The following is a 27,880-nucleotide window of genomic DNA, read 5'->3' on the forward strand; positions in this document are numbered from 1 at the left end:
ACGCCGCCTTACACCAGGAGAGGGGCAATTGTTTATTTAAACACTTATCTATAGGTGGATGCCGGGAGCGGGAGCCGCAAACGGTGCCTTCACCGACAACCACTATAGGCCGCCTATGCTGGGAGCGGGGGGCGCACACGCCGCCTTACACCAGGAGAGGGGCTATTGCTGTATTTATACACTTATCTATAGGTGGATGCCGGGAGAGGGAGCCGCAAACGGTGCCTTCGCCGACAACCACTATAGGCCACCTATGCCGGGAGCGGGGGGCGCACGCGCCGCCGTCGCCGGGAGAGGGGCTAGTGCAAGTTCTATTAGCTATAGGTGGATGCCGGGAGAGGGAGCCGCAAACGGTGCCTTCACCGGCAACCACTATAGGCCACCTGAGCTGGGAGCGGGGGGCGCAAACGCCGCCTTCCACCAGGAGAGGGGCAGAAGAATAGCAGCAACAAACTCAAAGAACCGGCACAACCGAGTTGGCCGCTTAACATAGGCAGGTTACAGATGCCGGGAGAGGGCTAGCAAACACCTAGCCTTCACCAACAACGTAACTATAAACAAACTGTTACTCACGTGCGAGCCCGCTGCCTAGACCGGCGCTTGTAACAGCTGGCAGTAAACTTCATCAGCCGAGGAAAAAAAAGGTTACAGACCTCTCGGCGGAGTTCGTTGCGGTCTCTGAAGGGCGAGTAGCTCGCAGCTTCGACGGAACGTTGCGAGACCACCAGCAGCGAACAATGAAGTAATACTATGGTTTGGAAATTCGTCTCGTATGCAGACGCGGTAATACCTGCGAGCGAGAAGATGAAAAGGAACTGATCTGCTGATGTTACCGGAAGATATAGGCTCTCCGGGGTCAGCAGAGGGTCACGAGTGACTTTGTTGGTATAAACACTCGACCTGCGCATGCGCGAGATTTATCATTCAGTGCTTGAAAGCACCGCCTCTGGCGGTCAGTAAGGATGAAATAGAACACAGTTCAAAGAGTCAAGAGACACAGAAACACGAGTGACGCCTGAAAACCCGCTTTTTCATTTGAGGAATCATGGGGAAAATTGCCCACTCAGAATCAACATCATACCCCGTGTAGTTGTCAGTGTTGACAGCAAAGCAATCTAATCAAAGCATGTTCTGCTTTGCTGTAAAAAAAAAAAACTGATGTTTTGCCAGCTGTTGTCACTGTCAGCTATCTGATTTGTGTTATGTGGTTTTCCCAGACTGGTTGCATCAAATTACACTAAAGCAATTCCCAGAAAAGAGAAAAAAGATGAACAGTGACAGCACTGCACAACTTTGGCATAATGTAGTAAAATAAACCTGCCATCTATCAAATATATTTCAGTAGAAGGCAGAGAACTCTTTGTTACTTCTTGGTCTGGCAGTTTTGCTGAGTAGTGGGTTGACCTAGGCGACGTGTATTACCTGTATCATAATGTCAACATACTCCCTATCCTCCAGCAGGCAGAGATGGGGATAAAGGTTAAGCTTGTAGTCCTTGGTGCTGGTGTTGGCCAGGATCATTTTGCCCTCCCTCAGGGCTTGGAGGAGGATCTTCTGCCACTGTGCCCGATGCTCGGCCAGCAGCTCCCTCTGAAAAACAATAGACTGGAAGTCATCCATCTCATGTATGACAGAGGCAAAAGTACAAAGTCTGAAATGGAAGAAAACTAAATGAACAATCCTACAGTTTTTTTTCTCCCTTTTATCACACAATGAATAATCCAAATGGAGGCCCATTTAAATTGTGGAGCAGTAGACACAGTGTGCTCTCAGTGGATATAAGTCATTGTGTAACATAGATAGAAATTCTGTTTGATGGTTGGGTTTGTTTTTTTCCTGTTCATCTGAAGGTATCAAACCCATTCATTGAAAAAAAAAAAAAAAAAAAAAAAAAAAAAAAAAAAAAAAAAAAAAAAAACAGACTATGCCTCTGAGAAAAAGAAAACAACAACTGTGCCACAGCTGTATTCATCTATGACTGAAACAGGAAGGGGAAGCCTTTTCCACCTCTCCTTGTACCTGGCTTAGTAGAAATGGCTTTTGGTATACATGAAATTTAGAAATGATTAATCATCATTCATGACTCAAATTCTGGTAGATGGAGATTAAAGGAAGAGACTGGTAGAATGGGAAATAATAAGAAAATAGCTGGAGTTACAATACAGTATAATAAAGGTTAACTTGATGACTATGTCTTTAGATTAAGCTGATTTTTTTAAGGTCTCACTCACACTTGTAGGAACATCTCGCTTCGAACAAGGAAAGATCATCGTACACCTAAATATGAGCAAAATCTGAAGCCGAAGATACCGCAGGTTGTTTTATAAGTGCAGGTGAAGCAGCAGTTTTTAAAATCCGGATTTTATCAGAGAAGAGCAGCAGTCTGGAAATGCTGTAATTGAGACTGTGGATTAACATGTAGTCGAAGATTCAGTCAGAAATTTTGTTGTCTGACAAAAGAAACGTGTGATGATGACTCTCTGACCAATAAGCGCTCTGCGGTGTTTCCACGTGCCCTTATAGCATCGGCATGACTCGTATGGAACCTCGGCTGAAGATGTACAATGAAAGATGTCGCTAATTATCAGTCACAATTAGTAACGTGGACCTACCTACAATGGGAAACCACACAGAAAGAGCTGTACTGTACCATATAATGGAAAAACACTGATAGCTACATTCAGTTGATAAGAGTTAGCAACATGCTAACTATTGCTGACTAACACCATGCCTTTGGTACAGACAGTAAGCTTAAAAAACAAGAATATCAATTCATGTCATATCTAATCATAATTAATTAATTAATTACTAGATAACTAATTCATTTGTGCAAACAATTACATTTACAGTATAAGCCAATCTTGATGCTTAGCTAAGCTAAGACAAGCTAATCACTTGCTAACTTCATCAAACTTTACGACAAAATGTCGCACTTTGGTTCTGTTTGTCTTTCTCTGAATTGAATAATTCAAATTACCCATATTTTGGGCCTGTAGATTTAGAAAGATACAATGATCTTCACAATTTGAAAATCTATAGTTTTACAACATCAAAATGGTAGCAGTCATTATCTTCATTTGTAGTTTATCAGCCATCTAAACCAATCTGCTCTCTCAATCTTAAATACTCTACTTTGATTTGAGCTAAAGCAAAAAGTCCAACACTGTGTTTATAGGTTGATCATTTATCTCTTCAGTTGTCAGAGTAGTTCAACTGAAGAAGAGACGCAGTCTGGCCTGTGGATTGGTTGGAGAGGTGACTCTGCACTCTCCCTAGAGGCCTCCATTACAATACATTATTATTCAGCCTTGGCGGTCTGTAAATGCTGCCTGACCACCAGGGACTCTCAGCCTGCTCGCTTCCCACATAGCCCATCTGCAGAGGCAGACAAGCCAGGCTGAAGTGTAAATGCCAAAGTTGGAAAGAGGGCACAGCACAAGAATAGGGCATTGCACACTATAACATGTCAGGCCTGACTGTATATCATTTCAAAATCTAGAGAAAATGGAAATTGAAAAATCATTAATAAATGCTATGATAGATACTCAAAACTAAGCAGAATATTGCCAAGAAGTGTGTAAATTGCACTGTGTGCCAAAGCGGTGTATTTTCTGGAAACGTGTGGACATTCTTACAGACTTGAAGCACTAAACGGCAACCAAAGCCTATGTTCTTCCAACACATTAAAGCGAAGCAGCCCATCGTAGAGGACCGGCATGTGGGAGGTACGTGTTTATATCGCAGCAAAGCTTGAGGGTGAAGATGAAAAAATGCAGCGGGTTGGTTGTGTTTACCATTTTTGCCATGTTTTCAGTGACGGGCTTGGCAGCCTCCACAGAGTCGATGGTGACAGTGCAGGCCTGCTCCACACTGAGCTGACGTTTAAAACACTCCTGGAGCTCCTCTTGAGTGAAGTCAAGTTTCGGATAGGTGTGGTGTTCCCTCTAAAACATGTAAAGAATGAGCAGACAAGACAGATAGAAATGACATTCAATGACTGTATGACACAGAGGAACCTTCTGGTCTTGAAGTTAACTTCTCAAACTCCGATGAAACCATTAAATCTTGACACGGTAAAGGTGAAAGATAAATCCAAGCAAGCAGATTGCTTAGTTCTTAAAAGTAATGACCTGCACGAAGAAGTCCATCTGGTGCAGTGCATCTCTCCTCTCATGAGAATCGTATTTTTGTACAGGGCCCCTGACATATATAAGCAAACCCGACAAAACTAACTCTTAACAGTGAGCTTTACATGCCAATACAATATCATCAGTACAGTCCAGAACAATAGACAAAACACAGGGGACTGTGAATCAGGTCTTAGAGGGCAAGAGCTCTCAAAGCGTCGGGTGGTATGACACATGTACTGCTCAGCTGACAGCACAATAAAAGACAAATCAATAGACTGTTGCTATGATAGTTAGGAAAATACAAAATAGCTGTGTCTGGTGCACAGAGGAAAGCAAGCTTCTGCTCTGCAGCACACACGGTTTACGTTTCGTGATCTTAGAGCAATAATTTGGAAACTGAAGAGACAACAATTTTCCTTTGTGAAATCTCGATAAAGACAGTTTGAACAGGACAGCGAGTGGCACTTAGCACTGGGGGCTGCGGATAACCAATATTAGTAAGATTATAGGCCCGTTTCCAAATGAAAAAATAGATGAGAGAAAAAGAGACAATCTCTGATGACAAGCTGAAACTAGATCAAACTGCATTTTGTACCATGTTTCGAGTTCATCAAAATTCCATTTCACACCAACAAACAATGTTCTAATTAGACTGAGCCTCGGCTGCAAACACTAAATCAAAATCCTCCAGAGACCATCCAGTCTGTTGCTCTGTTATCTAGTGGAGCAGTTATTTGGACAGCCTTTAAGCCACTGTGACCTGCCAAAAAGTCAAAGCCGCGGTCAGATAATAACCATATACCTTTTTACGGATGCATTTGGAGCTAATAGTAATGAAACTGGCACATATGACCTGTTTCGCCTGTCACAAAATGGCGTAGTCTCACATACACACTCTTGATAAAATTATATGACTTGCTGATTGCGGCAATCTCACACACACAGGCCAACGATATCACAGAAAGGACCAAAAATATGCCACTCAGATGAAAACTACAGAGAAAACGGACTGTGGACTAAAAATACTACAACTGTACAAAAAGCTGTTAATGAATCATGTGAGAATCACAAGGAGAAAGGAGGTGGAAAAAGGAGGAGAGGTGAGAGGACGACAGGCAACACAAGCAGAAAAGACCCATTAGAAAGCAGAGTTGGCAGACTATAAATAGGCCCGTGCCTGTCTGGCTTTGACAATCAAATCTTTCGTAGTCACGCTGGAGCCTTCGGACAGCTTTCTCAGCTCTCTGGTGCCTCGACTGGCAAAACATATGTTACAGTCAGTCTTAGAAAAAAAACTTGTTTCTCAATAAAGTCACATTCAGTGTTTAAGAAAAACTTTTTAATAAACTGGGGTGGAATTCTTGTATTATCTTGTATTAATTCTTGTATTACGACACATGCTCTATTCGCAAGTACCAAAGTGTCAACGGCAGGTTTAAACAAAGATGCATTTCATGATGCACCATTATAGTCACCATTATATCCACCGACTTTGCTCTCCGAAGGTTAAGTCGGAGAAAAAGAGCAGAGGCCGTTCGACAGCGCGTAACATTGGCTGAATAATGACGCCACTACGATGGAGCAGGTGGCCGTCTTACGTTCTGTGGATCAAACAGAGACCTGAGTAAACCGGCCTGTCGTACCCGCGTGTAGAAGTCCTGAACCAGCGACGACGAACACGGGCTCCTGTGCAGCTCCAGGTTGGGCTGAAAGTCGGGGTTTACAGTGCGTATGGCCTTCAGCACCATGTCCCGCTCGTCCTGTCGGAACACACACTTGCTGAACAGATCGTCCACAGACAGGCTGTCCTCCTCCATCTGGATCAGGCACCTGCACATACAGACCAAGAGTTAGCGTTAAGGGGTCCCCCCCTACCCAACTGGTGAAAGCTGTGTTGTTCCAGGACTCTTGACGACACAAGACTACCGGATACAGTTTATGTTTCCTTCATCAAAGGTTGAGAGTTCACGGGCATCTCACCTGCCTGTTGTAATACTAAGACAATCATAGCTCGCTGAGTATCTGATGAATTCAGCTTTAAGATAAGAAAAAGAAAACGTAAAACTTTGGGATCCTTGTAACGCGCCCACTACCCTGATTGACAGTAATGGAATATCAATTCACAAATTTGCATCAACGGGCCCTCTGTCAGACTCAAAGTCTCAGTTTAATATGGAGGCAGATGGCCACAGACGACATCAGTGAAATGTTTATTTGAATAAAATCTCCTCAGGATCTCCCAGAGAGAGCAGAGTCTTCATGACTGGACTGCAGAATGCAGATAATGCCAATGAGAAATTCCTTTGCGGAATACAAATGAGATGATTATTCCTTAACTCAGTCGGAGTTAAGGAATGTACGAAGGAATATCGTGAATTAATATTTTCAGTCTAATGAATCTTTATTCCTCTGTGATTGGTGGGGTTAAGGGGTTAAAGTGACAAATTTTGTCAAATGTTTTTTTTTTTTTTTTCTCCTTTATTAGGCTTCACACTGATGTAGCTTTCTAGTCCACATGCTGCACAATTTTTTACAAAGTCTGTAAGGGGAAGGATCAACAGACACTCACTGATTGTATTTTGGCTTCACAGGATGACTGAATTTCATTTAGATACTATAATGTATACTTGAACAAAACAGTAATATTATAAAATATGAATAAAACTGACAGCCGTATGCACTACACAGCTGGCATGTATGGTTGCACTGCCCCCTAGGGGCCCACAACAGAATGACACGACAAAGCCAAGAGACAGAGGCAAGGAAAACCCATTTGTCATCGACCACAGAGCTCTGCTTCGCCCTGCACACCTTTTACTCATGACAATTAGAAATAACAGCACGCTAATTAGCATCTCGAGGATCCCTGGCTCAGCAGCTTCCACCTATTAAATCTAATCAGAAGTAAACAGGCATCTGCACATCACTGAGGCAAGCAAAAGATCAACATAGGATTGTACCTTATGTTTAGAACTAAACATCTCCAAGGTGAGAAAAAGAGGTCACATTTTTTTTTTGTCTATTTCACTAATGTCTAATGTCACTAATGTCTCTTGTGTTGAAATGTGCAATTTTGGTCAGAGCAAACCAGAGAACTTTGCACAAAGACGGGATTAGTCTGGGAGCTGGCAGTGTGGTCCAGAGGAACAAAGAGGGCAGAGAGGTTGACAGATAGAGCATAATCAGCCTGGTGACTGCTCTGCTGCACTCAAGGGAACTTAGAGCTCTGAGGACACAGCACTTACAAAGGGAAAACTTCAGAGGATGTGTGTGTGTGTGTTTATATGATATGTGTTATGCGAGTAAGACACAGAAAAATAGAAGTGGGAAGCAAATGGGAAGCAAATGGGCACACCGAAGGCAAGGATGCAGTGGAGGTGACTTAACAGGCAAGATGGATCTCATTGGAAAAAGTAACTGTTGTGACAGAAAAATATGACAATGAGGGAGGAAATAGAAAAGAAAGACGGAGCAGGAGTGCACCGCTGCAGAGCAGAAACGTCATAGAAGCATCGGCTTACAGTGATCGATGGACCAACCAGATCCCCACTGCCAACCCCACAGCCCTGCCACCTGTCCCATTATTGGACCACAGCACATAGGGTGATGTCCCCGGGGTGCAAAAGGAGAGTCTGTGTGTGTGTGTGTCTGTGTGTGTGTCTTTCCCCGCCTGGGTGGTGACTGCAACAGCACTCTACATGACTATGGTGGATCTGAAAACAACCCATCGAGCCACATGTGACATGAGGCAGGGAATAATATCCCATATTCCTACATCAGAAGATGGAAATCTGCGAGAAGACCCTTAGTTTTCTTTAAGTCACACATTTGAACTAGTTGTGCATTCAGTTTCAGAAAACTATTTAAGATAGAGAAAGTCTCAGAAACTCTAACATCAGAAAGTTTTTAGTGGGTTTTTCTGGGAACTGGGAACGAACCCCGATTCACACAATCACGTGTTCTCACGCCAGCTATTACAGGATAGGTTGGGACATTTTATCAAAACTGGTAGAAAGACTAAAAAAGTAGGGAAGATACCGGCGAGTTTTCATGGGAGGAAGAGCTTTCAGCCATCGGGCTCCTCTCTTGTGGAATCAGTTCTCGGTTTGAGTATGAGAGGCAGACCCACTACCTTTAAGAATAAGCCTTAAACTTTACTTTTGATAAAGCTTATAGCTAGCTCAGGTGATCCTTAACAATCCCTGCAGTTACGCTGCCTTAGGCCTAGGCTGCTAGGAGACCTCCCATGATGCACTAGGCATCTCTCTTCACTGTGCTCTCTACTCTCCATCTACAGTGTTGTCCTAAATGTTGTCACTAACTTTGTCAGGGAAAAAAAAAGGTCCCTGAATGGCCTCTTCAGGTTATCTCCAGCAACCATGACTCATTCATTTAACTTATACTAAGAGCATAACATTGCTTTAGTCTGCAATGGTTTGCTGTTCTACCTTGTTTATCCAACATCGTGTTTAATTTTTCGGCCGTCATGTCTCTCGTCTAGAACAACTTCTGCAGTAGGATGGCATTGACACGATACCGTCGATCATTGGGATCAAGGGTGCTCTGACCGAGTTTTTTTGGGGCCGATCACAGATTGCTAAATGCAAGATCTGCGAGTTGCAGCCCGTGCAACAAAAATAATTGCTTTGTGTGCCTTACCAAAGACATAAACATCTGTAACTGTAGCGAAAAGGCTTTGATGATGAAGTCTGTATCCATATGCCAATTAAAAGTCTACCAGCTACTTTACGTTGAACACCTGTCAGAAGATCCAGGCTAGGAGTCTTGATTGATTCGCTCTCGTCTCGAAACGTTCACGTTCGAACTTATGGTCACGACACAAGTTCTCTTCACTGCGCGGTGAAGTTGCTTTACTGCCAACATCTGCTGCCTGCTTTTGGGGCTGACTGTATAAGGGGATAACAAGCTTTTTTGTTTCTATCATTAACTCGTGTGTGTGCGCGCATGTGAGTCTGTCTGAGATCTGACCTGGATGTGACGCCTACTTAGCTCGTCATAAATAATAATTACTCGAAATTACTCCAGCTCTGAGTGCTTACGTTACCCACCAATGAGCTTTGTGTCAGATTGTGTAGCTCTCTTCTCCATTTAGAAAAAATGCTTTCAAAGAAAAAGAAAGAAAACACACGAATAGTCTGTCTGATTCAGCTTTTTTAGAAACCATTAATAGAATTGCATACAGTTGGTAGCAAGCAGCGGGCCAGCTGACTGCATTTGGTATCTGTTTTTTTAATCCCTTTTTAGCTAAATGCCATGCAATAAATCAAGAGCGTCAATGAATATAATGAACAAAAATGTGTCAGATTGACCCAGTTACTGCTGGTCTGTAAAAGTAAGAATGTTATCAATGTATGCCAAACTCACGAAAGCCAACACTGTAACTGCTTTCCAACCAAATGCTTGCGTAGGCCACCAGTTACACTGTGGGAGTAAGAGCTCTCGCACCGGCTCTGCTGTCTGTTACCAGAAGCTTCCAACAGTAGGCACATATGTCCGGTTGGGCACAAATGGTTTTAATGAGGATTGTTTTTCCGTTTTTTTTGCCCCGCTCAGTGACATCCCATGGGGAACTTTCCACAGATTACTTTGTGACACGCTGACACCGACCACAGTTAAGGACACGACATGGGAAAACAAAACACCACAACAGGCAATAAATCCAAAGAGGGACGACGGCAACACGGCATATTTCAATAACACATCCAAACATAAAAGCAGGACCTTTTTAAGTCATGCTGCAAGAAAAAAAAAAAGACAGTGTACCAAATACAGACCCAACGCTGCTACGCTACAGCTCTTAGCTCTCATTACTTAGACTGATTTAAACATCAGTCAGTACTAAAGAACTTAAGAAAATATTGGCCAATGCAACTTTTAAACATGCTATTCAATTCAATTCAATTCAATTCAATTCATTTTTATTTATATAGCGCCAAATACAACAAATGTCATCTCAAGGCACTTAGATAGTAAGTCCAATTCAAGCCAATTGGAATTCAATTAATTAATAATAATCATAATTCATAAAATAATCCAATTCGTTCATATAGAGCCAATTCAAAAACAATTTCCTAGCTAAGAAAACCAACAGATTGCACTGAAAACTTTTTGTTTTTCGGTCCAATCTCCCGGCCTGAGCGTGCCTGAGGCGACTGTGGAGAGAAATTACTGGAGATGACAAGCTTATCTGCCTGTTTTTGAGAATTTCTTCTGACTGAGTTGCTATGCAATATAAGCATTGACCTATAATGCATAAAATGTGTTTAGAAATAAAACATGAGCGTAGCAATAAACTTTAAACACTGGGATGTATACCGTCTATGGGAATGGATTCTAAACTCACAGAGATGTCATGTGAACACAATACTTTACACACTGTTGGTAAACTGGGAACTGGTTAAATGCTTTAAACGTCAGGCCCGGTGTTTTCACAAGCTTTTGTCCTGGCAGGGCTTAACGCGTTGCGACCGACGGTAGAAACATGAGGAACGCTTCAACAACAAAATGCAGTCACCGCCACAAATATGAGATGACTAGTCAACTAGTTGCCAGAAACCTTAAAGGCACATCACTTCCTCAGATTATCAACACAAAAAGTGGGAAACAGAAAATCACGGCCATCACATGAACAAAGTCTGACTCCTGCTGGTGAGTCTCTGAATGGCTGCTGCTGTTCTTCAGATCATCTATCCTGCAGCCACACTGTGACGCCCCTTTGAAAACATACTCTACAAATGTGTGAAACAAAAGCATTATATCATAAACACATCTATTCCTGATCTTTGTTGGTGTGATGGTGTGTGTGTTTGTGTGTGTTTGCGTACCTCGAAATGACTTTTGGGGAGCAGTTTGGATTGCGGCCCATGGACTCCAGAGCAGCAGAGTAGGATCCCAGATTTGGCTTCAGACCAGCTTCTTCTAATAGAATAAAGATGCGGCCGATCTGATTTAATGTGCCCTACGAGGAGAGACCCAGAAGAGCAATGACCCCCTGCTTTAAAGCTCACGTCATACAACGATGTGTGCGCAAGTGACATTTCAGGACACCGAGGGGAGAAGTCATAATTAGGCTCAACAAAACTACCAATAGGGAGATGAGACTTAAACGTTTTGGGTGACAAATAAAAGGTAATGGATACTCTGTCAACGGGCAGAAAACAAGAGAATGCGTAACAAGATGTAGGGAAAAATCCTCCCTTCCAACTTTTAAGTCACAGTGTGAGTGTATTCTTTTTTTCGGACATGTCACTGTAGGTAAAGCACAGGTCCTAACAATAAAACTGCTTATGGCTGAGTTCCATTTCGCTGCTTTGGTAAAAGTGCAGTTATTGTGCTTTCTGGCTCATTGTCATGGTGATTTGATTTTCAAATTGACTGAGCAAAACAAATTAAAAACTCCTGGCTCGAATGACTCCACGTGAAAATTTCTAAGCAGAGGAGGTACCCGTTAAACTTTGGTACACATTCCGATCCCTTTCCGTATATCTGTGAGACGTGGCATTGGCCTTGGCATAAGACTGAACTCTTTCAGTTTAAGCTTCGCGATTGGTTAGCCACCACCCAAATACTTGCAATATCACTGAAAACTGCAACTGGTAATGACACACATCTACCTTTCAACTGTAAATATTTCTATTTTCTCACAGAAACAGACGCGTCTTACACGGAGCTTCTTCATTTTTTCGCACTTACCTTCTTGGCCAACACCCTCGCTATGATGTTGTAAACTTCTGTATTGAGAACTTTACGTCGACTCATAACTCTGTGCTGACTGAGTAAGAAACGATGAGCCCGCTCAGTGTCCCCCGCGAATACGCACGCCTCCAGGTAGGAGCGGATGCTAAGCTGGATGTCCGCAGATGCGCTTCCTTTGCTGCCCTCCTGCAGGCGCTCTGGGGAGCCTGAGGACGTCCAGTGGCTTACTTGCTGATTGAGTTTCTTCTCAAGCTCCTCCACCTCAGCCAGCTCCTCTTCCCTGCCCCGGGCCTCACTACTAGTCTGCTTTTTTGCCTCCTCACCGGACTCCTTTTTTTTGGACTTTTTTCCTTTCTGTTTGGATAATTTCTGCGGCCCAGCAGCTTTCCCTGCGGTAACAGCAGCTGCCGGAGCGGTCGGAGAAACTGCGGCACGGATTTCCTCCGACAGCTTCAAACCGCCTCTGCCCTTTTTGGCAGCAGTGGATATAGTTTTACGTGTCGTACCAGTGGGCATCAAGCTTTCTTTGGGACCCTTCTCCTTTACACTGGTTTGTATTTGCTGCTGGAGGTGCTGCTGTTTCTTAAGTTTATTCTTCTTCTCCTGAGTCAACTTTTCCATCCAGCGGCTGGGTTGAGATTTAGAGCCTCCTCTAGCGACGGTCTGTCCAGATTTAGGAATGTCAGTTTTCTCCTGAGGTGGGCCTCTGGGAGCCCTACCAGACGAAGCACCTCTTCCATAGGAAGGATTTTTAACAAGCTGCACATTTGCATGTTGGACATCTAGAACGCCATCAGATTGGAGCTGCTGGATTCTGGCCTCCAGCACTGATAGGAAAAAAAAAAAGAAAGGGATCTTATGTTAGAATGCAGACTGCAGCATTACAGGGTAAAATGCTGAAATACAGAAAATGCGCTGTATGAGATCTTTTAGCCCATAAAAGCAGAGACTAAGCAAAACTCTAGAATTGGTGAACAACTAAAAAGTTGATTTCAAATGCAGCTTACCTAGAAGCACACATAGTGGAGAGGAAAAGCTCTATCAAAAAACTGACGCTCCACTATTTAGTGCCCCTGTGCAGTGATAACTTACCGTCTAACAACTGAGATTGTTTGAGTACACGCTTCTTGGCATCTTCTGACTTTGGGACAGCGGAAGAAACATTCCTCGTTGGAAGGTGCAAATGTATTCCTGAAAAGAAAAAAAGAAAAACAACAATAAGCGGCTTCACCTTTTCACTCTGTCTGCTTCTCTATATCGTACAGTCAAACGAAAGAACTCCAATCTTTCACAGGTTTCTAAATTACTTACTGCTGTTATTGGTCATCTCAGTTTCAATTTAACGGCATCTTCCCACGACATACGGTTTTTAGAACAGGTTTTTGGATCTTCTGGAATAACTGAGATTTCCGAGCAGATGATTTATGAAACAGGACCTGACCTTCCTTTTAAGCCACAATCCCTCATGCACACATTCTGACTGAACCAATAACACATACGCAGTTGTCCGAAAAAAGCGTGTGAGCCTGTTTGACCGGGAGAGCCGTCCGCACAGGCGTTCTGTTCTTGGAAATGAAATCGTGGTTAATGATCCTTGGTCTACTTCTTGAAAAATGATTGGTTGCTGGGAATTGTGCCTTGATTACAAACGCCAGCAGTGCGTTTTTACCAGATTCACAACAAGACAAACTGCCTATTAAAGGAAGCGTATTAAGACTGTTTCCTCTCTAAAAATGTCATCCCAAAACAAAGAAAAAGAAGCCACTGATAGCAGCTAAACATCTGAACAAATCTCTACCGCTTGGCGACGGTTTTCTTTATGTGCTGATAGAATGATACCGATACTCTTCAAAACAAATGCAAACACAAACAAAATAGTGGCCCCACTTTTAATTTTTGCAAAAGGGTACCGAAGTGTTCCCCCACGCTTTCTGCAGAGAGGTGAGATAAGGAAGTGAAAGAGCACAACACACCAAAACCTCATCTGCGCTTGGAAGTACGAGGAAGGAATTATCAGGGGTTGGGACTGCTCAGCTACCTCTGAACCTGCCGCTCGAACCGAAAAGCAGGATTAGTGGCTCCGTGTAATGAAGGTCATTCACAAGTTATATCACCATGACAGCTTGTGCTGGAAACCCAACCTGCTACAGATGCAGGTTATGTTTGAGATGACAGGTCGAGACATAATCAGAGATTTTGTCACAGATCCTGGAAAAAAAAAAAACTGGAATGAATTCCCAAGTGGATGACTAGTATCATGGCACCTTTAACTTAGCATGAACTATTCAGTTTGGGTTTGTTATATTGTGTCAAGGCAGGAGAAAATAAGGACCGCTGTCCACGACCTAAAGCTTGTGAAATATTGGGTACAGCTAACGCACAGCATACACGTAGAAATGAAAATCATATACAAGTTAGAATAAGCAAGCAGAATCACTGAAACAGGAAAATCTATGCTTCAAAATGGCCAACTCAGAGTCCTCGCCTCAACCAAAAAGAGATAGAGGGGTGTAACCAGGATATGGCTCCCCGAGCCAAACACCAACTTCAATAAGCAGCGACTGAAGCGCCTGCATCAGGTTACTCAAGGCATGAAATGTGACGTTTGTTTGTTGTCAGATGTTGCGTAGATGGGCGTTTGTAGTTCACACGAACAAACAGAATACATTTATAAGAAGAGAAAAAAAAACATAGGAATTCAGGTGATCCCAAAGAATTAGTAACCCATTATTCCTTTCAAAGGCACACAGGAGGACAGTTTGAAGGTGCTGTATCTCACTCAAGGACGAAGAGGCGCTGGACATCAAAGCATCAACTTTTTTAATTCACTTTTTCACCAACCCCAATCAATAATCTTAGCAACAGATGCCGGAATCAGTGATGACGAAAAATGGGGGAAATGCAGTTTATTTGATCAGGATAAAAAAAAACGTTGGTCGTCTTTGTTTTGTTATGAAGCACATAAGGGAAAGCTAACAACAAAACACCTTTACCAACTTACTAGCTTACTGGCTAGGTTCTTGAAGAGAAATACTTTAAGTATCAGGCAAACACTCGTTTAGACTGGCACTGGAGTACAGGTTCACTTTTAAACACAGCAGTCAAACTCGGTAAACTTGAGCATCACAGAACAGTTACACTGACATCAAACCGACACAGTGTCCTCACCTGATGCCCGCCTGACTGCGCCGTTTGTAACCGTCGCACACCCCTGGCAGAGGTCCGCAAAAGACACACGAACAGCACACTTTTCAAACAAAATGCGCTGACTTAAACGTTTGGCGAGGGAACATACTCTGAGGAGTGACATGTTGACATGTAATAACCGCGTTACTCCAGAGCACTAGGCAGCCATCTTAGATCAGACTGAGCTAGTCGCGAGGAGCGATGATCGCAGCGTCAGACCTGATGAGAGGAGCGCAGATCAATTGATGGAAATTTATTTTGGGGCTACTTCGTAATGTTTCCCTATTAGAATACTGAATATTTAGTGAGGTGGATTTAGAACAAAATCAGGGGTATTCAAAGGGCTACAACAACTTAAACAAAATGATCTAGCTGTAAACCAAACGCTGGGCTTCATTAATGGGTCTATTATCATTCTTCTGTTCTCTTGGGGCTATAACTTCAGCACACATAATTATTCCTGAATGTTTTTGCCAATAACGCTGTCTTCTAAGGGGTTCCACGCGTTTTTATTCAAAGTGGTTTGAGACAAAAAAAAGTGAGTTATATAAAACTTTATTATTATTATTATTATTATTATTATTATTATTATTATTACATTTGGCCGACAGGTGGCAGTCTCACCACAGCTAATAAAACCAGAACTAGACGTCAAGATGAACGAGCTTCTTACAATTACATAAGCCCTGCACTGTATTTGTACTTATCATGTAGGTAATCATCTATATATTGATATAGAGCCTACATAAATATGAATTTTTTTTTAGAATATATTCATGTATATTGTCTATATGTCTATCTTTAAATAACTGATTTAGTTTTTTGCTTAATTTAGAACTCAGATTGTGTATTTAGAATTTAGATTGTGGTGTCATGAGCTGTAGCTTTCTGTATAGTGGCTGTAGGAGACATATAACTGGTTAAATCTAGATTTATTACCTTCTTCCTGTGCGAAAGTAAACACTGTAGGATATATGACGTAGGTAATCAATGCTTTAATTTTGTATCAGGTCTTGTGGATGCCTTGTTGATAATGACAAAAGTAAAGTGAGAAAAGAAAATGTTTTAAGCTTATGATCAAGGACAACATAAGCTGCTTAAAATGACCTTATTCTAAACAGGTGTGTGTGTTTTCAAAGGGATTGTGCCATATTACTACAAAACAGCTGGCAGTAATAATTGAATCTAAACTTCTAGTGAACTGAGTTAAAGAAATCCCAGCCTTAGGTTTCATTTACCACCAGTGAGGTAAACTGAAGCTGGCTTTAACACAGACCTAAGTACTTGTTACACACTGTTTAAATATATCGTCTTCGCTTTATAGTCGACTTTTGAAGTTTTAAACCTCATGCACTTTAAATCAAGTGTGACTCTGGTCCAAATTGAAAGCAAAAAAAAAATCTAAATTTATCTGATCCACATCCTGTACACTTTCTGACCCCCAGCAGTGCCAGCCTCCCCTTGTCATGCATCCATAAAGCATTCTTAAACACTTTAGCGGCCCTTTGTGTCTCGGCAGGCTGAAGGTTAACACAAGCACTACTTGACAGAGAGAAGGAGAAACCTGGGGTAGGAGGGGGGGGGCGGACAGGGAAGGAAATGAGGTCCGGGCAGTACATCTTTTCTCAGTGGAGGCAGTGGCTGAAAGCACAGCGGTAGGTGTCTGGCGCTGAGCTGTAGGTGAGGATCAGGAGGTGTTTGTTGCCACGGTTCACAAGCGGGGCCCCTTGACAGCCTCGTTTGATGTGGTCGGCCCCTGTCGGCGGCTGGCTCTTTGCGCTGGTGTGACAGTCATTGCCGGGTGAGTGACTGTCAATGCCCCAGCCGACAAAAGAGGAGAAGACAGGCATTCATGGGGCCAGATAATGGCCAGGCCAGGACAAGGCTGCCATTCTCGTACACTTTGATCATGGGGATTCTTTTGCACACCTTTGTAGGGGCTCCTTATTTGTTCAACAGATGGGGAGAGGGATCTTTTTGAAACTGCTTCACCTGGCCAAAGAAACTTGATGGAGATACTTTTCTCCGCGAGACGCATGTACAGCTAAATGCCTTTTGCACATGTTTTCAGTGCATGTGAGCCTGTTGTTTGTGCGTTTGCATCCTGCATCACTTAGGGACATCTCACGTGGAAGATGACCTCTAATGGAATTTCCCCGTGAGATTCAACAAAGATTCCTATTTGGAGTCAAATTTACGATTATCTAAAAAAATATTCTTAAATCACACTTTGTTACCTTAAGGGTATTCATATATTTTATATATTCAACTGCAGACTTCCAGAGGAAACACTGCTGACCATTACTGTTGCAGACATCAGAATTCGTTTTGAGCTCACTCAAAGGCCTTAACTTAACTTAACTTACTCTTACTGACAGTTTCCCCACACATCTATGATGCACTCAATTAGCAAGTCAGTTAAAATACCTTAATCCTCTCTTCTGCAAGCCTAAATGATGCAAGACCCACCTCAAAATCCAGTCAAAACTATTGTACCTCAATATCTCAGTAACAGCACAGCCTTTGTTTTATCTGGAAAGTAAAGAAATGCCAAATCAGCGTTTTTTTTTTAAAACTGTACAGTTACATCCTGTTCCATCTGTGTCCGTTTCTATGTCCTTCTGGTAGGCAAGATTAGATGTGTAATCATTCGCGGTGACCCAGATTTTTTGATCACTTTCTATCAGACGGTTGGATCTGTGCTTGCTATCATGCGAAGAACTGCATCTATCAGAACTGTTCACACCATCAGATAGATGACCCACTTATCATAAAGCAGCTGACAATGGACAATGGTCATGAAGCAGGATATGCAAATCTTCCCAGTGGGGCTGAGTTGTGGTGTTCTGGTCAGTTCCTTTAACCGCATCCGGATGTTTATCAGCCAACCGCAGCTCAAAGATATCAAACCACACTTGCATTCGGTCTGAACCAACAAAAAAGGCAGTGTTGGACACGCTTAAAGAATAAAAACCATTATCTTTGACATTGTAAGAATCAAATGGCTGTGATTTTTATGAAGGAGGTAATTTCCTCATGTGATCCTCTTTTGATGTCACAATGCAAAAGAAAAATCAACATTGTGCGTGTGGATAAAGATTTATCTAAAACAACGGGGGGAAAAAAACCTCAGCCTCAAGCTGGCCAAATCAGAGCACACTGAAAAGCAGTAGGCCAAGGGCGAGCAGCTAAAACACAGCTTAGAGAGAAAAGGCAAGACAAGAATTTAGCAGGAAGGCAAAACAATTAATAATAGGGAGCTATTACCGAGGGATTGTCAGTGCTAGGAAGGAGGTCAGGTTTCTGACCCTTTTGAAGACTTTGATGGTACAAAACAGGCCTCATTATAGAGATATTATCTCTATTCATACACTTACAGAGCTGCTTCGATCCCTGCTGGGAAAGATTAGGTTCCTCCACTTGAGAACATCCTTTTTGGGTGCCTGGCTCTCAGAGTGCTGTTCTCAGTTCACGGCACACCCACACAGCAGGTCAACACGTTTCAATTCAATGCAACTCAACTCAACTCAACTCAACTCAACTCAACTCAGAGGATACAGATGCAGGGTAATTCATGCTTTTCTCTAAGGATGGCATTGATGGTCTAAAAGCTGGTCAGTCCACTATAATGGCCGAGACAAAGAAAGGACTATATGTTACATGTCACCTCACGAGCAACACCTGCATTCACCACAATGAGGCTGACGGTGAGGTTTTGTAGTTTTTTGGGTGAAATCTCTAGTGTCAGCAACTATGTCATGGATTTGCGATATGTTTTTGCACAGACATTCTTGTGCCATTTAAGATCAATTGTGAAAAATACCTTGAGGTTTTCTCTATTACAATTATAGACAGTTTGATTGGTTCAGTTCTTGTCAGGCTCTGTGGTATTTAGTTGTGTTTCTTCCATGTTTTCTGCCTGTGTACCTACTTCCTGTTGGGCATACCGGCTGCAGTGGTGCCTAGATTGCTCACCATCCTTACCTGTGGCTGATCTGGTGGTTCCTGTCTTCTCTCCTCTCCTCTTATTGCCAATTAGTTAGTTCTCCTAAGTGCTACAACACCGCCGACATTTAATGTCTTTTAAGTTTTGTCAATTTTTTTTTCTTTGTGGTCACAATTTGCCTTGTTTGGCTTTTGGGATGACTGTAAACCAGATCTGCCTCTTTACCGCCAAGCAACTAGCAGGAGGATTGCCAGCGCCATTACCTTTATTGCTTGTTTTAGCACAGGGAAGTTATTCCAAAGGTCAGACAAACCAGTTGCTAGTCTGTACTTACCTTCTAGAAACACATTCACTCCAGGAATTCCTGTGACCCATGTTAACTGGTATCTATTCTCCCAGAGACCCAAGCCACCCTCCCAGGGGAACTCCTTCTGTCCTTTCCTTGTACTTGCCATCTGTTCACAAATCTGTGAACAGTATTTTTCTTCAAATGAACTGCTTACCATTTATCTTACTTTGGATCCTGCCTGTGAACAAACCCCAACAAAATTTTTGTTTTTTAATCTTGAGAGAGAGCTAGATTCCCAAGAAAAAGAACAAGAACTTGCTGGAATCTATCTTGCCAGGCCCCAAATCATGCTTGTGGCAAAGCCATTGTGGTTTGGACCAAACAGAGTTCTATAAGTAATTAGCAGCTATGAGAAGAATGGTCTTTCAGCAGAGAGTGTGAAGCGTAATGATTTTCAGTTCAGTTCTTGTGTTGACAGATTTGAGGATCTGTGCCCGAAGTGCTTCTGAAATGCAGCTGTGGCTAGAGTTTCAGCATGGTGCATATTTTTTAAATGTGGGGTAAGCATCATCAAAGCAGTTCTCGACAAAATGCACATTAAAATAATCTGTTGATCACATTTACCTCATATCAGCAACACACCTTTCACCCTATTTGCATTGTATAGGAGACTGTCTACCTGCTGTGAGGCTTTTTGATGATAGTGGCCGACTTTGAGTTAATTTGTTCCACAAGTTCCACAAGTTCACATTTACATTGACCTCACATTTACATTCACATTAATCACATTTACCTCATATCAGCAACAACACACCTTTCACCCTATTTGTATTGTGTAGGACACTGTCTACCTGCTGTGATGCTTTTTGATGATAGTGGCCGACCTTGAGTTAATTTGGGCAACTAAATGTAACTGTTCTCAAGTTACAACGGGGCAACTTTCACATCTTCCTTTTTCAAGTCATATCAGCATTACACAAAATTGTGTACTGATGAATTTTTCTAGAGAGTGTGCAGGCAGTGGCTGAGCTGCAGCAGAGGGGTTATTGGTGTATTTACACGATGCAGCAGCTCCGCTCTGCTTCTGGTGTGAAGCTAGCCTTATCGCAGCCATATCCACCTCTCTACAAGACACAACCCCAAAACTTAAAATACTTTATTTACCGTAAAATGAACATGGTTTGCAAAGTGGGTGTGTTGAGTAGAGCTGTGCATTTGCAAAATAAAAACCTACTTGGATGTGATCACGGTTTACGATGATGATAGCAAACTGCAACCAAACTCCAGAAAAAAATGCATTGTTTTGCCCCAATTTCCATTACAAAGATGATAAAAATATCCTTCCAACATGGTAACTACTCACATACACTTACTGTTCGGTAGCTTTCAAAGCTCCTAAGACTGCTGCTTTTTGTGCTCCCTCTCCATTGAAGTGAGACTGTGATAGACATTATGGTTAGACCGATAGTTTTTCCAATCAGATTTTTTTTTTTTTGTTTGACAGTTTCCACAGTTTCTGTAACACACCTGCTGGTGTGTCAGTTTTATACACTGTTTGCTCTCGGCATCAATTTGTGTTGTGAAATGTCAGCATACCCAAACACCAGACGAAGATTAATCGTCAGTTAGTTCAATGTGAACATGTGCCTAAACTTGTGTATGCAGGCAAGTACAAGAAGTAAACAACTCTTCATTAATGCCTTGGCTCCTCCCAGCAATATGTGTGCGTCGGAATGGAAGCTCACCAGAGATGGGTCTACTTTAACTTTCTATGTAACACTAAAGTCAAATATCATGTTGCTTTCAAGTTTCTTGGTTCCATTTAACATAATGTAGCTTCTTACAAGGTTGCTGAAATCTCACAGTCTGTGGGAATTTCAAGTAAGCTACAGCCTCAGAGAGGCCTTCTTTCTTACGTTGCACTCGCTTGTGATCTTTGAAATTAGAAGTTATACAACTGATTACATGCCCATTCAATTACAAATTGATCCGGGCTGGACTGTATTCTCGATATACGCTTTAACCATGAAATCAGGTAAATTACAGTTATTTACGGCATCATACATTCACATTATAAAACAGAAAGACATTGCATGTTAAGACATTAGGACGAAAGAGAAATGTTGTGCCTGCGCCTGCTCTTGCCCTGAGCTCAGGGCCCAAACATTTACTTCTAAGACACCACAAAGCAAATTTGCTGCCACATCTGACATTCGCATGATGCCTGAGCTTTGTTGTTGACCTCGGGAGGCACCCTAACTTTAAAGGGTTTCTTCAGTATATAGAATGATTGTATGATTTTAATTACAGGAAATTTTACTTAAGAAGGAACAACTGGGCCCTCCTTGGGGTTCTGCTCTTTTTCTCTCACACTTTCTCTGTTCTTAGTCCTCTGTTTTGTTTGATGAGTATTTGTTTTTGGCAGAAAGATTCCTATTTCTCAGAGAAAACTTGAGAGGACCAAGAATTTACATTTTTTACATTCTGCTGATTTTTTTTTTAATGCCTGAAGATATAACTCTAAGTAATGAGGAATGATGAGCAAACTGCCATGTACTCTTAATTTGTCTCGAATGACAGTTTACATTAATCTATGGGCATTAGGGCTTTGGTTCAAAGTTCAAGTAATGTTGAATTTACACACTGACGCATTTGCTGACCGAGCAGTGTTTGAATTTGGACTTAAAATAAATATTAACATTGCATTCTAGATGAAAACATAATAGCATTGACACATCCAGATTTCATGGACCAGATTTACTAAGACAGTCTAATTGGTTACAAATCATAAACAGTGCTGATGGGATTGTTCAGTTCTGTGGATGATTCCAAAAATACACTGATCTGCAAACACAGATGCAATATCATTGCTTTTATGTAATGGCCAGAGCAGTCTACCAGGAGCAGCTCAAATTAACATGGAGTTGCATGCAAGCACACAATAAAAATCAGGAGCCTGTAGTTCAACAAAGACAGAGGCACAGCTTGTTTCTTGGAGCAGAACAGGCCATGAAAGCATGAACCTGAATAACTTTGTGGTTGAAATACCAAAGATGAGCTCTTTGACTCAGATCCAAAATGACAATTTATCCATCTACTTTGATGAATTAACTCATAAGACTTCATTCTTCAGTTTAACTACATTCAAATTGTTATATGCAATTGTTTTTCACTGTCTAGAATCAAAGACCAAACTAATGAAGAGGAGTCTTTCAAGCCTAACATGTAGCCAAATTATAAGGAACAGAACACCCAGTCATCATCACAACTGTCCACCACTGGGATATCTGTGAGCTAATTATGGAAAAGTAAAGTAAAAATTTCATGGTTTATTTGTTAATGCAGGCTGAAAAAAATAAAGCTACAATAAAGCTTGAGGAATATGTGATCTCTACATGTGATGAGAGAAATGGAGATCTGAATACAAACTAATGGGTGTGTCATGGCTTCCCAGACGTTTGGTAACATTATAGTCCTCTGCAAATGTCTGTGATGACATCCCTGCTGCAGAGTTTCAGTCCGTCAATCAAAACTAAACAAATTGAAATATATATATGTGAAAAAACATTCTGTAATACATTTTGCTGCAGGTTCTGATAATGCCTTTGTCTGGCATTCCAAATAAATTCAGAATCTTTCTCCTTCCAGTGGTGTTTGGCAACATCATCCCGAAAGAAACCATCAGAGCCACGTCAAGCACAAAATTCAAGACATGACTTTTTGTTTTTTAAAAGCAGTAGACGACAACGAATAAAACTTTGTAAATCACTCCATGTGGTTCTTTAAGATAATCCTCTCCCCGAATTGGGTTGCACTGAAGAGGGAAATTCCCTAAATACACATATACAACAGGTGAAAAATGTATCCACGGCTTTCATGCATTCAGTTTCTATTGCTGACAGTTTTTAATGACAAGATTAGTTCCATGCACATGTAGTGATAAAATTACAACCCTAATGTTTTCATTTTTCTTTAAAAAAAAATAATTTCACTTTAATTTCACTCAGAATTTGGAGTTTATGGCGTAATACAGTTTACACTTTAATCCAAACAATATATATAGATATAGATAGTGCAAAAAAAAGTTGTAAAAATCAGGTTAGAATTGACATAAGGGCTTTCTCAAGATAAATTTGTGAACTCGTAATATTTAACAGGAGCCTTTTAGTCATGTTGATGCAAAAAATAATGAACCAAAAACTCTATATTCAATGAATTTGCAAAATCACAAATAATTAATTCCTGTTACATGAATTATCTTGAGAACGGACGTATGAAATTTGTATGCCATTGCGACTATTAGCTGGAAGCCATCTGATTAGCTAACATGTGCAACAAATGATGTCTCCATCTGCAAATGAGGAAGGAAAGGAACCAGGACTTTGTTATTCGGATTCATGTTTTCTTTTTTTAATGTGGTTAAAATGTTATTTTTTTCTTCTCCAGAACAGAATCATATTTCAGGTCTTAGCCACAAACTGATTAGTTTGTCAAGAATTCCCATGCAAGTTGACTCCATCAGTGCCATACTTTGCTTTTATTTTCTTTTTTACCTTTTTTTTTCCATCAACGCCATACTTTTTAACCCAATCTTGAGCCAGTCTGAACAGAAAATTCACAATTTTCTCCCCCATTTTAATTTTCATTATCACCCCTATTTTTGAGACATGCTAGCATGCTAGAGTTAAAAAGATAAGGCTTTTGGGGGAAAGAAAGAAAAGAAAACCTCGAGCTGAAAGATGCGAACAAACGTAGCGGCATTGTTTAAAGGAAAGTTATAGATTGTGATTTTTACAGCGGCTGAGTTCGGGGTTGGAGTTGGGAATTTGGAAAAAGAATTGATCGGTCTTTTTCTCTTTTTTTTTTCTTTTGAATTGATGATAAAGTTTAAATGGAAGCAAGGGGGACAGCAAGTCTCTGGGGGGTGGTTAAAAGCTAAAGGAGTGTGAACTTACTGTCACACTCTCTAAACATGAAGTCCTCAAACACACTTCCAGCAGTGGACAAGTGGGGCCCCAGGGTGGGTCTCTTAATTGGAACAAGGACTCCATTAAAAGAAGAGATGATTGTCAAAGCTTATTGGGGAATTTTCACATCTTCTCTTTCTCACAGGCACTTGATATTTTCATACTAACTTTCTGAACATTCCTGTCTATATGCTGAGCTTGGTTGTATGAACTGTATAAACATGGTGTAAATCTGTGCTATTCTGCTCTGTCCTACTCAGGTTCATTACACAGCTTGTAAAAAACAGACAAGAGTGTGGGAAGTCGCAAAAAAAGGTGTTGTCCATTTCCGTCCTGCTCAGCCAAATTAAAAAGCAAAGATCAGAGAGGGTGTTTCATTGAAATATTAACACAGGTGATCAAAAAGTCTCTCGTGCTTTTTTCTGGACAAGCTCTGCCAACACTCCTGCAACCTGCTCTGTGTTTCTGCCTGATTCATGATTCAAACCAGCAGCAGTTAAATAAAAAAAGAAAAAAAAGGAAAGGCTTCCCCTAATTTGCCCCATGTGGCCAGAAAGAAGAAATGAGCGTGAAGGTGTCAAAAAAATGGCCTCCTCGCTGGTTCACTGGTTAGTAATGGAGCTGATTTGACCGTGTTACGAAAAGCTTCACATCAAGGGGAGACAGCAGAGGTCATGGGATAGGAAGGGGATGTAAGTTTTTCCAGGTGTCCATAGCCATGGAAAGGCAAAAAGCAAAGCCCTTGTTTCTCCCAGAGTAAGGTCGTGTAAGCAAGAGTAGAAAAGGCAGGTTGTTTGACGCAAACGTTATTGGTCTGAAATTGTCATAAATGAGTGCTGTGGGCCCCATCCCCCCACCCATCCCCTTTCAACCCTCGAGATATTGGCCCTGCCCATGATAAAATGGGGCAGCTCAGCCGGTGCCTTCACAGAAGAGAGGGCTGACTGACTGACTGCACACAGCAGAGCGTGAGGCCGTTCGCTTACTCCTTTGCTGCCCCGTGCGAGCTTACACACACACACTTGCTGCTCCTCACCCTGATACACACAGGCACACTCTCACTGCTTCCCTCTCTCTGTCGCAACACACACTGGCTCTCCCTCCCTCCCCTATTCACTCACTCACTCACTCCCTCTCTCTTCTTTCACTCAGTATCACACACTCGCATACACAAACACACACACACATACACACATGCAGAGTCAGTCACCAATCCTCATTCAACTCCCTCTCAGCCACGGGTCAGCAGCTCAGACAAGCAACTTGTTCCTATCCAGCCGGGAAGAGCAGAGCATCGCAAGGTGCACACACACACACACACAGACACACACACATAAAAACACACATTTATCCACTTAGACTCACTCAGACAAAAACACACAGACATGTGCATCCTCATACATCCCAGGACTTCATTTGTGGACCAGTGAAAAAGACTTCAGTTCAAGAAGGAGGACAGCAGGAGGGAGCATTCAAAGAAGGAGCTGTATATAGGAGGGACTTTAAAAAAGTGGACTTTTTGAGAAGACCTGACACACTAAATCCAAAACTGAAGATGACAACAGAAGAAACATCGCTGTGATAGGAGGGAAGGCCTGCTGTCACCCCAAAGTAGAGGTTGGCTATCAGTGACCTCCAGAGGATCTGCTGTGTGTGCCACCCCCCTCCCTTCTCTCTTCAGGACTCCCACCCTCCACAGGGACATCTCTTGATCATCAGCATGCCTACAGCTTGCACAAGGTGCACCTTGGGAGCCTGACCCACCATGTGCAGATGGACGGCGTCCGTAGCTCATCTCTGTCCTGAACCAGCCCATAGCGCCGCCACTGCTGCAGCCTCCTCTGGGCCTCTCATCCTACTGCCCAGAGCAGCCTCCCTCACCCTGGTATGCTTCACCCTGCTCCTGGCCACCACTGGCAGTGCCACAGGGGCCTGTCCTCCTCGAGTAGGGCATGAGCCCCTTCAGGTGTTGGCGAGCGGCATCAACTGTTCGTGGACATTGGAAAGGCACACGCGCAGTTATAATCACTTGGAGGGTGACGTCAGACTACGGCGACTTTATTCTGCCAACAAGTTCTTCCTCTGCATTGACAAAACAGGAAAAGTGGACGGCACTCGGCGAAAAAACTACGCTGACAGTAAGTAGCTGGCATTGCCACAGAAAAGCCAAGTTCTCAAATGTGTGTCAGGATGCCCTGTGATATTCTCACTTTGATTTTTATGGCTGAACTTTGTTATCTGTTCACCTTTATAGCAGTCCATGGGAATATCCTGTGGTTATATCACTGCTGAGTTATTTGTGTTGTGTTTAGAGCACGAGAGAAGCGTTGCTAGGTAAGAAGGGAATACCCCAGTGTGGATATAGACTCATGGGAAAGCAGGCACCGAGGAAAGACATTGAGCATTAGTTGGTGACGCAAACTTGGCTTGGAAAAAAAAAATCTCAGTTTCACTGGAAATTAACTTGTCAAAACTGGTGGTGACTAAGCACCAGTCCTGAGTAGCAGGTGTAAACTGTGGCACATTTTTCCAAAAATGCAAACACAGATGATTTTTTTTTTTAATGTTCACAATCCTTCTACTTTGAACATGTGCTGATTTGTGCATGTCCACGTGCATGTGAACAGACTGGCTCTTCTCTTATTGTGGTCCTCCCAGGTACCCCGCAGTATGCCCCTTAGTTCAAAGGAAACACAGATTCAGTCAGTATGCAGCCCTATTCTATGTGTGAGTCTGTGACTGTAGTCTGTACACAGTCTGTAGTTTAGGGACACCCCCGAAGAGTTTGATCCCGCAGAAGCCTTCTTTAATCAGCGTGTCCATCGATGGCTGTCTTTCTGAAGCTCGACCAAGTCAGATGATCTGACACTGGCCACGATCTGACCTCCCTCTCCATTAGTCACTGGCTGACTGACTGATTGGATAGCCCCCAGAGACATTTTTGCCTTTGACGGTAATATTTATGTATTTGGTCGTTAATGGCTTTTTATACAAGTGGGTGAGTCAGAGTTTTTCCATTCAGCTACTGGGGGGAAGAACAGCTGCTGAGCCCAGCTAACAGGCCAGTCAGTCTGTTGCCACTGCAACACTGAGCTTTTAAGTGCAGACTGGATGACATTTGTTAACCTGTCGGGATTAGTCACCTGGCAAAATCTTTGAAAGCCACACACATTGGTATAAATTTAAGCTCAGATGAATAACTGCTGTGTTAAGTTAGAACCCGTGGATTTATACGAGATGAGATATTATCCTTTCATGAAAGAATAATGTCAACTACCATAATAAAATAGTCTGCCCAAACATTACTTGTATTTTAGAGTTTGACAAATACCATGCTGGAAAATGGAAGACGTGTCAAAACTAAGAGTTCCTCACAAAAGGCAAATTGATAGTTATTGTGAAGTCCGTGCTTTCTTTTTTTAATTCACAAATGTCATTTGTATTTAAGATGTTGCAGTAGCCCTCTGGGAAAAGGTACATTCCCCTACCATGTAATGTCCTTCTGCATTTTAGCCATCATCCTCTCATTTCCTTCGCTGGAAAGAACGATTCTTTCTGTGCTCGCACAGAGTGAGGGTGTGTACCTGCACCCTGAGCGGAGCACAGTGCCAAGCTAGTGGTCATGTGGCCATTGCCTTGAGTTTAA

At 42.2% G+C, this 27,880-nt stretch overlaps 2 protein-coding genes across 3 annotated transcripts in view; one reads left to right on the top strand and one right to left on the bottom strand.

The window, feature by feature from the left end:
* polrmt (polymerase (RNA) mitochondrial (DNA directed)) overlaps positions 1-15,200 on the bottom strand; it is a 48,471-nt gene extending 33,271 nt beyond the window's left edge. The window contains exons 1-8 of one of the 2 annotated variants that reach the window (XM_075485119.1): positions 15,015-15,105; positions 13,158-13,246; positions 12,939-13,037; positions 11,844-12,673; positions 10,976-11,109; positions 5,774-5,960; positions 3,795-3,944; positions 1,423-1,590 (exon numbers count right to left, since the gene is read on the bottom strand). In XM_075485119.1, the coding sequence (XP_075341234.1) occupies positions 1,423-1,590; positions 3,795-3,944; positions 5,774-5,960; positions 10,976-11,109; positions 11,844-12,673; positions 12,939-13,037; positions 13,158-13,173 (1,584 nt within the window). In that variant the 5' untranslated portion in view covers positions 13,174-13,246; positions 15,015-15,105. Of the gene's footprint in view, positions 1-1,422; positions 1,591-3,794; positions 3,945-5,773; positions 5,961-10,975; positions 11,110-11,843; positions 12,674-12,938; positions 13,038-13,157; positions 13,247-15,014 lie in introns of both variants that reach the window. The other variant, XM_075485118.1, reaches the window with a different exon arrangement.
* Positions 15,201-25,167: 9,967 nt separating this feature from the next.
* The window catches only part of fgf22 (fibroblast growth factor 22), a 29,271-nt gene continuing 26,558 nt past the window's right edge, over positions 25,168-27,880 (top strand). Inside the window, exon 1 of the mRNA XM_075484315.1 lies at positions 25,168-26,372. Coding sequence (XP_075340430.1) covers positions 26,000-26,372 — 373 coding nt within the window. The 5' untranslated portion in view covers positions 25,168-25,999. The remainder of the gene's footprint in view (positions 26,373-27,880) is intronic.

Source organism: Odontesthes bonariensis, chromosome 15 (assembly GCF_027942865.1).
Source record: "Odontesthes bonariensis isolate fOdoBon6 chromosome 15, fOdoBon6.hap1, whole genome shotgun sequence".
In the NCBI taxonomy this organism is placed as follows: domain Eukaryota; kingdom Metazoa; phylum Chordata; class Actinopteri; order Atheriniformes; family Atherinopsidae; genus Odontesthes; species Odontesthes bonariensis.